The sequence below is a fragment of the Drosophila novamexicana genome, unplaced genomic scaffold (genome assembly GCF_003285875.2).
Source record: "Drosophila novamexicana strain 15010-1031.04,08,12 unplaced genomic scaffold, DnovRS2.1 tig00000485-arrow-pilon, whole genome shotgun sequence".
NCBI lineage: Eukaryota > Metazoa > Arthropoda > Insecta > Diptera > Drosophilidae > Drosophila > Drosophila novamexicana.
This window is the reverse complement of record NW_020824808.1, coordinates 3,657,221-3,669,977: the sequence shown is the minus strand read 5'-3', so window position 1 is coordinate 3,669,977 and position 12,757 is coordinate 3,657,221. Positions and strand designations below refer to the sequence as shown.

The window sequence follows — 12,757 nt, the reverse complement described above, 5'->3', positions numbered from 1 at the left end:
CCAAGATAAACATCATAAATGCATTGAAATGTCATTGCCAACTGTTGCTATCGGCCGTCTGGGCAATGAGCTGGCCAAAACGAGCCAGCGATGGCGATAATAACGAGAAGCTTAACCTGGCCAAGAGCAGCCGTCAATAGACACAGGAGCAGAAAGTGCCGTTACTCCTTATGCAATTACGAGTACCTGCAATTGCCGAAGCTTAATTAGAAACACATAGAGGGCAACCGAGCTCTGAACCTGCTCCACTCTAACTATGGCTCCACTTGGACTCGTACACAGTCAGAGCTCTTTGGACTGATGATTATTTATCACCGTCGTGAGTCGTGCGACAATGACGAGTCGGCCAAAGCAGCAAATCCTTTGCACAGTGCATCGCAATAATCTAAATAAAACAATTCAAACAAATATTAACAGATATACTTTAACAACCTGTTATTTTATATTCGTGCAATATAGCTTTTTGAAGAGAAATTCCAATTTTTTCTGAGTCGATAACTTATTTTTAATTGATGCTTAAACCACTGTGCAGCGTTGGCAACATTTGACTGGCAACATGTTGGCAAGTGATTGCTCCCTTCCTGTCAGATTGGCCACTCAATCTTCAAAGCCAGCGAACTTAACAGTGCCTCGTTTATCGAGCGACATTCTGTGAGAGTCAGACTAATTTTGAATCAGCTGGTTAAAATAAACAAAATGCCACATGCCATAGCGAAAGCTGATTGTTAAGTAATATTTAAACACATTTTTACTTTAGTTAATAACTAACTGAACATGTTCATCTAGCTAAGTTTGCATCCCAGTTCAGTTACCAATTATAGCTGAAACCATGAAGTTTGTGCTTTATTTCCTTGCGTTTGGCTTGGTTGTAGAAGTTTCAAGCCTGGGATACACAAGGGAACCTTTTGTAAAGAATTGTGAGTCAGGTCTATTTTTTAGCGAATAATCTTATTATATATAATGTCATCCCATCTGTTATACAGTGAAGTGTTTGTTCCGCGTTAATCCAGGTCCATGTAAGGGCAAACATGAAATGTTTGGCTACGATGCCTTTGCCAGACAATGCTCTAAATTCTTTTACAGTGGCTGTGGCGGAAATCCAAACCGTTTCGGTTCAGAGGTAGAATGTCGGCATGCTTGCAAGAAAATTGTATCCGTGGATGAATATGAAGATTATGAATACACAGACGATCAGACAGATATAACATTTCCAGACGTTGAATATACAGATACTAATGATAATTATGATAAAAATACTGACGTAACTTACGTTACGGATGACGATTATCAAAATTATGGATATCAATAATGAAAAACAAAAAGAAATGCACAAAAATTGAAACTATGAAAACCAAAATGAACAAAAATAAAAACAATAATAATTAAAACAAAACAAAAATAATCAACGCTTAAAAGATGAGAAAATTAAGGATGCTATTAATCATGCCTGGGAACAGTTAAAGAGTAGTAAACTACAAAATGACACACATACTTATATTATTATATTAAGGCTAAATTTTAAGTTAATGGTAATGCAAATTAACAATCAATGAAGTGTAATAAACAATTGGTGCAGCTCAAGGCAGTTATATTTAAATATTAATAAGCATATTATACTATGACAGCAAATGCGGAATTTGTTTATGTTTGCGGATGTTGTTTTATGTGTAGACACAGCCCCCAGCCACAACAACAATATCAGACAACAACAAGTTGCGTAGCGAATGCAGCGGAACTAAACCATTAACGCCCCAAACTGTGCGATCGAATGCCGACTTATGAGCCAGAATCGTATCGCACATTCTAATGACTTTATTACAAGCAATGCAGGGCATAAGCAATGGGTTATTGTTGTTGTTGCCGCTGCTGCTGCTGTTGTGGCTGCTGCACCCACTGACAAACATGACGTCAGGGGTGTGCCACAGTCGTCGTCGTCGTCGTCGGCTTGATGCCTTTTAAGTGTGCCGTATGCTGAAATAAATACGAGTACCAGGCCAGGGCAGGCCATGCTGGGCCAAGCAGCGACTGTATATCAGTTGACTTTTCTGGCTTTGACAATTATTTATGGTAATAAATAGAACCGCCGTCTTGAAGCTGGGCACAGCTAAGCTGGATGTACAGCTATATACACCTATCAGAGATACTAAATCTAAGTTTCAAGTCGAGCCCACATAATGCGCCTCTAATTGCCGCACTCGGCTAGATGTGTTACAATTTCTATAAAATTTTACGAGCTCAGCGATTTGTGCATGCAAATTTCGATTGGCAATTACCACACGGGCGCAGAGCATATTAAAATGTTGAAACGTCATTGAATGCAACTGGCAATTTTTATAAAGCAAGCGTCCAGTTCATTGTCAGGCAAACAAATGGCCAATGTCTCATTAATGCCACACAATGGAGGCAGCCAGCGGCGGCGGCAGCGACGTCCCGCTGCGTCCAAAATATGCAACATTCATCAATCACACAGCGCACACTGCTGGCCAGGAATGAGAATGAGTTCACGCGCTGCACTTGGGGTCGAACTGCAGGCTCTAGCTGTGCCTGTGCCAGTGCCAGTGCCTGGGCCTGTTCTGGTCTGTGGTCGGGGCAAAAGTTTGGTCTTGGATTGATTTGCTCGGCGCATTTTCAAGTCAATTACACATATTTGTGGCATTTGTGGCACTCAAATATGAATACCCGTGCGGTGGGTCGCAGTCGTAGGTGTTAGCCGCTTGTCTGTTTTGCTATGTTTTTCCCTATGCCACCTCTGTCTGTCGATTTTGTTTGTTTGCTTATTTGTTGTTGCTTGGTGTGTTTGTGAGCGGGGCATGCCACAACAAAGCCATATGTGTCCGCCCACAGCGGCGCTGGTCAAACAGCGCCACAAGTGAGTCACGTTGCCAGTCAAGCGAGCCATAAATTATGCCCAATACAGTTGCACAATAGCGACAACAATAGCATTTAGAGGGCCATCTAAGGGTTAAATAGCGTCTCTTATCGAACAGCTGTTTCAAAAGCTTCACACGCCCCCATATAAAAAACACAATGCCCCAAGCACTAGGTTGATAAGAAAGCTTTACTCACTTGTCTGTTTGGCTCAACACGGCGCATGTGTGATGAGCGAGCCGGAGCGCGAGTTAGAGAGTGAAAGAGAAAGAAAAGAGAGAGCGAGTGCGATTGCAGAGAGTGCGGATGCGAGCGCGCGCGCATTGATAACAAACTTAAGCTGAGCAATGCTGCACTTAAAGCACGGATTGAGTAAAAAATCCAAATTGTTATGATACAAGAAACATGAAGCTCTCTTACCCTGGAATACCGCGTAATACAAAAAAATAAATAAATAATAAAATAGATTTTAGTACCTTTTTTTTACAATATTTGAGTTAGAAAATTCGAAATTAATAAAAGGGATTTAATAGTTAACATTTTTATTATTTTAGTTGGAAATTAATTCCAAAGAGACAATCAATCAAAAATTACAGCACAGTCATAATTTAATAATTATAATTTTTTGTGCGAGATTTTATTTTATTAAAAGTCATTAGTATTGATCTATTTCCTGACTCTACAAACTGATCGGTTCGGTTATTTTTGGATATCAAAACAAATAAAACTGCACAAAATAGTGATAATTTACGTCATCAGAATATACATAAGTATTTTATCTTTAAAAATGTTTGGGATTTAGTGACCTATTTTTATTTTTATATACGATTTTTCACTTGGTTAGCTGGCTGATTCTTTGTGCTTTTCATAAATTACAATTTAAATATTTTTTCTCCAATACATATAGATAGATACATATAGATACATAGGATAGAAAACATCGAAGAGCTGAGCCAGCCAAATCATTAATCTTGTATAAAAATATTTATCAATATTTATTTTTAAATTTTACATTTATTAGTGTGGTTTGGTACCCGAACTAATGAGTTATACATTTAATATTTAAAAATTAATTGAACAGCTTGTATACGAAAACGGTAATTTTGAAAATTTACATACACAAAGTCAACAAAGGATTACTAGATTTTCTATTTATTTATAAGATTGACATATGATATATGATCGTATGCATGAAAATATCTGGAGAATGCATTTATGTGGCAACTTAGGCGTTCCCTTTGCCACATTCTTTCTTCATGATGACAACTAAACAATACTATTTTTACTATCGTCGCTGCTCCGCACTCGCTCCCATCCCCCACTCTTACCCGCTGGTGACACACTCTGTCGCTGATATGGCCGCTCTCTCTCGCTCTCTCTCCGTCTCTCTCAATCTCTCTGTCACCCTCTCTGTTTCTAACTTGCTCTCTGATGCCTGTCAGTTTTGCACATCAGAATACGTAAACAAAAGCATACTATCGTGTAAATAAACAGAAATAATATATTTATTCTCAGCGCTCGGCGCTCAGCTCCGACTCTCTGTCGCTCTTTGGCCCGCATGGAGCAGCGACTGCGGCGACAGCCAAAGCAAAACAATCAAGTGAAAGCGCTGAGCAAAGCATAGCATATCTAAAACTATTGTACTGTATTGTATCCACAACTTTCATTGGCACTGCTGCGCTGCCGTCTCGCAGCAGATACAGATACTACGCGTACATTGCACAAGAGCATAGTGCACGGCGCATGGAGTCACAGAGCGCGGAACACGGAGCACGAAGCACGGAGAGCGCATTGTGTGTGAAAAATGTAGCAGAAATTCTTACGGAACCCAGACCCAGACACTGGCAGAGTCAGAGTCACCATCAGCACGCCAGGCTGAGTCGTCAGAGTCGTCAGTGTCGTCAGTGCGCGGTCGGAGCCAAACGCGGGCGTAGCAAACTCATTTCGTAAATGGAAATGTGCTGGAGACGCAGACGGCGCGGCAAGCCAATGAAATGAAATTTATTAAATTAAAGAAGACGTGAATACACAAACGAACGGAAGTGAAAAGTTACACATCCCAGCTATATACATATATGCATAGTGTACACAACTTAATAAACTAATCGCAAAAGGTAGCTAAGCGAATAGCTCACTTGAGCATAGTGCAGCCAGAAAATGTATCTGTGAAGTAGCCATAAATGTGTGTATGTGTACGTGATGTGTGTGTGCGCGTGTGTGTGTGTGTGTGTGTGTGTGTGTGTGTGTGTATGTACACATAGCAGTCAAGTGCCTGATTGGGGTGCGTGTGTGTGTGTACATGGAAGTACACGCCTTTTGAGTGCAGCAGCAAATATGCCAATAACAAACATAGTTGGAATTTGTTTTCCACAGTAATTCTCATTAATGGCCGCAGATCAAATTTAAACAAATTGGTTGAGAGGGGCGGAAGTGCGCCCCAGACAAACTGTCGTCTGGGAAATTAAGCGAACTTTCCCATATGTACACAATAGTGTCTGGCTATTTGCCAACTGCCTTATATCCAGTGGGTTGCGTACGGGTCAATATCCTTTGACCCAATTATGGGAGCCACTATAAATTCATAAGCTAGCAGCCAATTGACATGGCTGTTGTTGTTGTTGTTGCTGCTACTACTCTGACATTGTTGACTCGTTTATAATGGGCTTCAATTTCCGTTGCTTTTGTATTTGGCTTTATTTGCATGGACTAACAGCCCAGCGCTGGCCCATTCCCCCATACTCATCGCCCACAACCACTACACATGGCACGCCTCTGAGCTCGCTGACAAAAAAAAACACACAGTTGCGTATGGAGTTGTAAGTGGAGGGCGGAGTCAGCCCTTTGGATGGTGGGCGCGGCAGGACCCCAGTCAGAGTCTGCAGGAATACTCTCTGGAGCAACACACTCTGAAAAGCTCTCTCGCACCTCTCTCTCATTTTGTCGATGGGACGTGCCTAACCTACCTTGCGTTGAATTTTATAGTAGCATAATAAAAGTATATGTGAGTGTGCGTGGGTGTGTGAGTGTGAGTGTGCAGGGTGCGCGTCTGTATGTGTGTGTATATGTGTAGGGCAGAGCGTGTGTAAGCAGGTGATTATCTGTTGCAGTGTTGTATTTATCTCATTGAAGCCGATGTGACAGACTGGCAGGCAGCGTGCTTTCAATTTCTGGCTCCCCATAGGGCGATATCAAAAGACAGCCAGAGTACAATGGTTAAAATTTCACACAAGTTCAACAAATTTCGAAGGGCATATATATTGAAATTGAATACGTATTTATTCAGCAACATTTTCGACTCTTACTTTGTATTAAAGATTTCAATGATTTCACCATTGTCAAAGACAATGTTGATAATTTTAAAATGTTTATAGGGTCTTAATATTGACTCAATATATTTTTCATTGTACCCAAATAATTAGAAAGTTTATGTGCGTGCATTTTTGCATAATTTGTACATTAGATTTGAATTTTATTCAGTGGGAAAATAAACAAAAAAATTATATATTTTTTATTTACATACTGAAAGACAGTTTTGCGGTGCGACATTTCGAATTTTTGCCACTGTGTGTGGCCCTAACGGGACGCATCAAATATACTCAAAGATATTTCAACGCATGAAAAGCACTTCATCAGCCGAGCAGCTGGCAGGCTCCGAGGGCATGCAGTACCACATGAATGCTCCAGGGGCCCTGTGCGGTATGTCTTATTGTGCTATATTATTTTTTTCGTAATGGCAGTCCTTAGACAGGCATTACCGGGCTGGGGCAGCACAAGGAAAGTCATTAGAGCTAAAAGGCCAGACTCGAGCTAAAAGCTAAAAAGCCACAAAGCCCGCAGCTCCGCAGTTTTAATGAAGTGCACTTCACAGTCATAATTCATTTTCAGTAAATCAACTCAGCGCTGTGACCGGGCGCTGATTTCTGAAAGCGATTAAAACGATGTGCGACCACTTGAGAAAGTCCATTAATGGCCATTAATTTGCAGGCAGGCACGTTATTTGCACGCACAGGAAATGGGCAAGGATCAGGAGTTTCTGGAGGCGGCGCGCAATGGCAATATCAGCCACATCGAGAAGGTGCTCTCCCAGAAGGGTAAACGTGCCGGGCCACTGGCAAGCCTGCGACGCACTGGCGTCAATGTGCAGGACAGCGGCGGCTACTCAGCGCTGCATCATGCCTGCCTCAATGGGCATGAGGATATTGTGAGACTGCTGCTGGCACATGAGGCGTCAACCAATTTGCCCGACTCCAGAGGCTCTTCGCCGCTTCACTTGGCCGCTTGGGCTGGCGAGACGGACATTGTGCGGCTGCTGCTAACGCAGCCCTATCGGCCGGCCAATGCTAATCTGCAGACCATTGAGCAGGAGACGCCACTGCACTGTGCCGCCCAGCATGGACATACTGGTGCTTTGGCTCTGTTGCTTTCCCACGATGCAGATCCCAATATGCGTAACTCACGCGGCGAGACGCCACTGGATCTAGCTGCTCAGTACGGACGCCTGCAGGCAGTACAAATGCTCATTCGTGCGCATCCCGAACTGATTTCACATCTGAGCACGGCGGCGGTGGAGGGTGGAGCACCTTCGCCCTCATCACCATCGTCGCCCACACGTAATATATTTCCGCACACCTGCCTCCATCTGGCCAGTCGTAATGGCCACAAGAGCGTTGTCGATGTGCTGCTCGCTGCCGGCGTCTGTGTCAATCTATTGACGCCCTCGGGCACAGCCCTGCACGAGGCGGCGCTGTGCGGCAAGGAGAATGTGGTGCGAACTTTGCTACGCGCTGGCATTGATTTGTCGGCCACGGATAATGAGGGACGTACAGCACTGGATATACTGCGTGAATTTCCGCCGCATGTGACCAAGCACATAATTGCAGTGATTAATAGTACGTATACGTAATATAGTTAAGCAACTTTACGCTGGCTCTGATGTCATATTGCGGCACACACTATCCTTATATATACATAATATGTTACTGATATCATCAGACTAAGTATATCAAACCTATATTTGTCAGACTTTCGCCATCAAATGGATACAGATGAGGTCGACGAGGTTATCTATCGCCAGCATGTGGGTCCACCGACAACTGGGCGTGGCCAGAGCGCTAAACAGCCGCAGCCGCATAACAGCCACAATCACTATCATTTCAATTCCAACAACCACTTGCTTAACCACTCGCACTCTATGCAACAGTCCGGTTACAGCAAACAGCGGCTAAGTGCCGGCAATGGAGGCCACTACAATGGCGGCAAATCTCTAGATAGTGCACTGCAGCCAGAGGACAAATTCTACCAGGATCTCAACGCGCACTCGCCACTGCACATACAAAGGTGAGCCGCACATTTAATTTGCCTATTGACTTGACTCACATTTCTGCTCACAGCGACATGGTCGGTGGCTTCAGTGTCAGTCCCTCATCCTCGCTGAGCAGCTTTGAGCCGGCTTCCGTGTCGCCGCGTTCACGCTGCTCCACTGGCGGTGGTACACAGCCCTTGCAAATGAGCAAATTTGCACCGAGCGGACCGCCCAAGAAGCCGCCGCGACGCAATCTCTCTGTTTCACCTACGCACGCTGGCCCAGGTCAGCAGTTTAGCTATAGTTCACCCTCCAGTCAGGGTCAAGGCCAGCAGGCACGGAGACGCCCACCAGCCAACGATAGTCCCTATTCGCATCAGAGCCACGGCAGCGTCGGCGGCATGAGCTTCGATGAGACACAGCTGCGCGAGCGTCAGCGCAGCGATCGACTCTACGCCAGCGCCAGACAGAGCACGCGCTCTGCCGTGGCCGGCAGCTTAAGCCTAAGCTCCAGCAGTGAGTACACTAGCAAATATACCTTGTATATAGACAATAAGCTAAAATGTTGCGCACTTAGATGACATGCTGGACCGCCAGTGCAGCAGTTCAGAGCTGAATAGTGAGACTAGTGTGCCAAATTCAAGTGGAGAATCACCAGCTGCAGCTGGACATGCCACCAATTCGATGAAGCGGCCCATTCCGGCCCCACGCAGCGCCACAACCAAACTGTCAAAGGAGCTGCTCAAGTCCTGTGAGAGTGCCACCCTCAAGTCTTACAATCCCAATCGCAAACTCAAACGTAATCGAAACAGCTGGTGAGTATGCGATTTCACGAAAATATCCATAGTTAATGAATTGATTATAATTATAATTATAGTTTTGACTAATCATTAATAATACTAAATTAATCATTTGGTTTAATCTTGTGTTTTAAATTTTTTTTGTTAACCTTTTAACCATTATTAGTACAAACAAATAAAAATCATTTAATAATAGTTCAGTTAATTGGCTTTAATCTATTAAGTTTTTGAGAAATTGTTTAATGTTCTTGTTATATGTTTTATGGATCAGTAATAACAGCCGAGTTGATAAAGCCATGTCCATCTGGCTGTCTGTCCTTTTTAAAATTATTATGCATGTGCATTGAATCGATTTGAAACAGATTTTATAATTATGCATATAATCCGTGGAACAGCTCCATTAATGTAGCCGAAAAGTCGGATGGTGGGGAGCAAAACTGTGATCCCAAGCAGCAAACTCCGAGCAGTCCCACACACTACAAGCAACCACCAACGCCGGATCATCCGCCACCCAGCTCAAGCCAGGCAGAGCGCACCATACACGAGCGCATCCGTCCGCTGAGCCAGGAGTACAAACGCCGTTCGGCGCTGCTCCAGTTGCAGGCAGCGCAGCAGCTGATGATCGAGACGGGCTCATCGCCATCGAAGTTGCTGCCAACACTAGGTACGCCGGGTTACGACTACGATGATACGGTAACAGTGGTGCCACGCTGTCCGGCTCCATCGTCTGGGTCACTCAGCTCCAGTATTTCTTGCTCGGATCACAGTCTCTCGCACTCCACGGACTATGTGGAGGAGTTTGTCAGCGATGTACCCTTTGCTGGGCTACTCAAAGGCGCCACACAACACAAGGAGGTCAAGGGACAAGCAGAGCAGACTCAACCACCGCGTGTGCGTCCACCAATTCCCACGAAGCCCTTGGTGCCCGAGAGAAAGTTTGTTAAGCCGCCGACGACGCCCACCAATGCTGAAGTCAAGCTGGAAGCAAATGGCAATGCCACGGCTGAGAAATCAACTCTCAAGTCGCCCGCTAAATCACCTGCCAAATCACCTGTCAAATCACCTGTTAAGTCGCCAGCAAAATCCCCAGGCAGCGGAAAGTCGATAGCGCGCAACTCTCTCAATTTGTTGAGTCCCTTTAATGCCGAGGAGGCACGCAAGAAAATCTCTGAAATCATTGAAAACTTTGGAAGCGGCATACTCAACACGAACATTACACCCACCCATGATATTGAGTTGGATTTCGAAGATCTGGAAGTGCTGCCGGAGCGTCGAGAATTGGCCGTAAGGCTGCGCAACGCGGGCTTGTTACATCTGGAGCGCATACTCTTTGAGAACGGCTACGATAATTACAAATTTGTGGTAAGCATGAAAAATGAATAACTTTTCCACTGATATGCCATGAGTTACCTTTCCCAAGCGTAATGTGTTTGAGGAGCCAGACATTCCGCTGCTGCACATACCAGAACGGGATGCAACAAAGCTGCTGACTTTCGTAGGGACATTGCCACAAGCGGAATTTCTGCCGCAGGTGCCATTCAAGGCACAGCAGGAGAACAAACAGCTGGGCGTGGCCACGCTGCAGCAATGGCTGAACAGCATCGCATTGCCCGAGTATCTAGAGTTCTTCAAGTGAGTTTTTGCATTGCGTTAACATTTCCACTTAAAGAAATTCTCGGCTTAAAACTTGCAGCAAACATCTGTACAACACCATTGACAGTGTCTGTGGTGTCTGGGATGTGGAGCTGCAAACGGTGCTGGAGATTAATAAATTGGGCCACCGCAGACGCATCCTGCAATCCCTGGCCTATATACGGAAAATGCGTGAATCCAAGTCGCTCAAAACCCCGCTGGCCGAAAACAACGAAACAAACAAAATGACAACGAATGGCAACAAGGAGGCCACGGTAACTGCCACAGCAGCGGACAGCACACAGCCACCCACAACTGTTTTGCCGCATCGAAATTCCATGACGGGTTACCGCAAGAATCGGTAGGTTTTATTGAGCAGAACTCGAACATGTGCAATATCAAATAAATGTTACATTGCGCAGTCCTGCACCACCGCCGCCGGCACCACCGGCACAGAAGGCCGCAACAGCTGCCAACTCAGCTGCTCCGCTCCAAATACGCGCACCCTCCGAGCTGCTGCTGGGCCTGCCGGCCAATATGCGCACCACCCAATGGTGTCATTCGGCGCAAACTCTGCTTGATGAGCACATCAAATACGAGGTCCAGGTGAGTAAATGACGTTGTTAACGTCGACATCATCTAATTATTTGGTTATTGCCTTTGCCAGTACCTCGGCTCAACGGTTGTGAAAGAACTACGTGGCACTGAATCCACAAAGAAATCTATACTAAAACTGAAATCGTCCTGCGCGCAAACAAATGAGGAGGTTCATAAGCAGGGCGCACAGCTGTCGCTGGCAATTTGTCACCGCGGCGTGGAGTTCATTGATCTTGCCACCAATGTAAGTAGAGCTGCAATATATTTTGTGCCTTCGATTTATCTCTGCGTTCTCGCCAGCGTGTTATCTGCGAGCATGAGATACAGAACATCAATTGCGCCTGTCAGGACTCGGAGGATATGCGCCACTTTGCCTACATAACGAAGGAGCAGGATATGCACTATTGTCATGTGTTCCTGGTGCAAAGCACGGTTTGTTACAGCCTAAATAAGCCATTTGGCCTATACTAAAACGTAATTTTATAGGATCTGGCCAATGAGATAATACTGACGCTGGGCCAAGCCTTCGAAGTCGCGTATCAGCTGGCGCTGCGCGATGGGATTGTCACAACGCCAGCTCTGCTACTCGATAATGGCATGCTTCAGGGTGAATATTGCGGCGGTGGCAGCAAATAGAGCCAGGAGCTGGCCACCGCCCGGGCCCAACATCATTCTTTGGCAGCTAGCTCAAATCGCACTCACAGCCGCAGTCGCAGCCTCTGCGCCAAACTATTTTGCCTGACCAACTACGGTGCGCTGTTTAAGTTATAGATGGAAATCGTGTGGCAACTATTCAAATTGATCCTAGTCCTTGAGCATTTTATATATTTAATTGGTATTAATTTTTAAATGGCCAACAAGAACAACAACACATTGAACAAAAAGACTTTTTACAAATGGCACAAATTTTTTTAATGAGCTGCACTCAAGAAAACTCCAGCTTTTTTGTCAAGCTACAAACTTCTGAGTACCAGATCAATAGAACGCACAATTTTTCCTGATATCATCGTTGTTTCGTTTAATTTGAAACGAAAATAATGCATTTACAAACTTTTAAAATCTTCTTAAAAAGCAATTGCATTTAATTAAAGAAAAAAAAATACCCACTTGTGTGCGATAATGTTTTAGCAAATTTTAGCTATATATCTAATCTTTAAATCGAGTAAATCATAAATTAATTAACATACTATTGGCACATAAACAATTTTATTGATGTTAAAAGCTGTATACAAAAAAAAAATAAAATATAAAAACAATTGACGCAGCGAACTGCTTATAAAAGCAATGAAAATTCATATCCCGCAAACAAAAATACAAATTGGCTATATACAAGCGATAAATATATATACATACATACATAACTAATCCCAATGCGCGTTGTTATATAATTTTAAATAAACTCTTATTAAACAAAATAAAACAATGCTAAACGACAACTCTAATCAAAATAAATACAACGCAAAAAAGTTATAAGCAAGTGTGCTTACAAAATACAAAAAATAAGTAAGAGATATACGCAAAACATTTAAAAACTAATTATAATATGGGTGAAGCATTT

The 12,757-nt window shown here is 43.9% G+C and overlaps 2 protein-coding genes across 2 annotated transcripts; both read left to right on the top strand.

Annotated features, from left to right (window-relative positions):
• The first annotated feature begins 822 nt into the window (after window positions 1–822).
• On the top strand, window positions 823–1,357 carry LOC115761570 (U-actitoxin-Avd3k-like). Its single transcript, XM_030703356.1, has 2 exons — window positions 823–917; window positions 984–1,357. The coding sequence occupies exons 1-2, from the start codon at window positions 830–832 to the stop codon at window positions 1,307–1,309; spliced, it is 414 nt and encodes a 137-aa protein (XP_030559216.1). The 5' UTR covers window positions 823–829; the 3' UTR covers window positions 1,310–1,357.
• A 5,523-nt stretch (window positions 1,358–6,880) lies between these two features.
• On the top strand, window positions 6,881–12,409 carry LOC115761357 (ankyrin repeat and SAM domain-containing protein 1A). Its single transcript, XM_030703104.1, has 11 exons — window positions 6,881–7,757; window positions 7,890–8,205; window positions 8,259–8,686; window positions 8,748–8,985; window positions 9,366–10,332; window positions 10,391–10,602; window positions 10,664–10,963; window positions 11,025–11,208; window positions 11,270–11,443; window positions 11,500–11,631; window positions 11,686–12,409. The coding sequence occupies exons 1-11, from the start codon at window positions 6,881–6,883 to the stop codon at window positions 11,833–11,835; spliced, it is 3,978 nt and encodes a 1,325-aa protein (XP_030558964.1). The 3' UTR covers window positions 11,836–12,409.
• The last annotated feature ends 348 nt before the right edge of the window (window positions 12,410–12,757 follow it).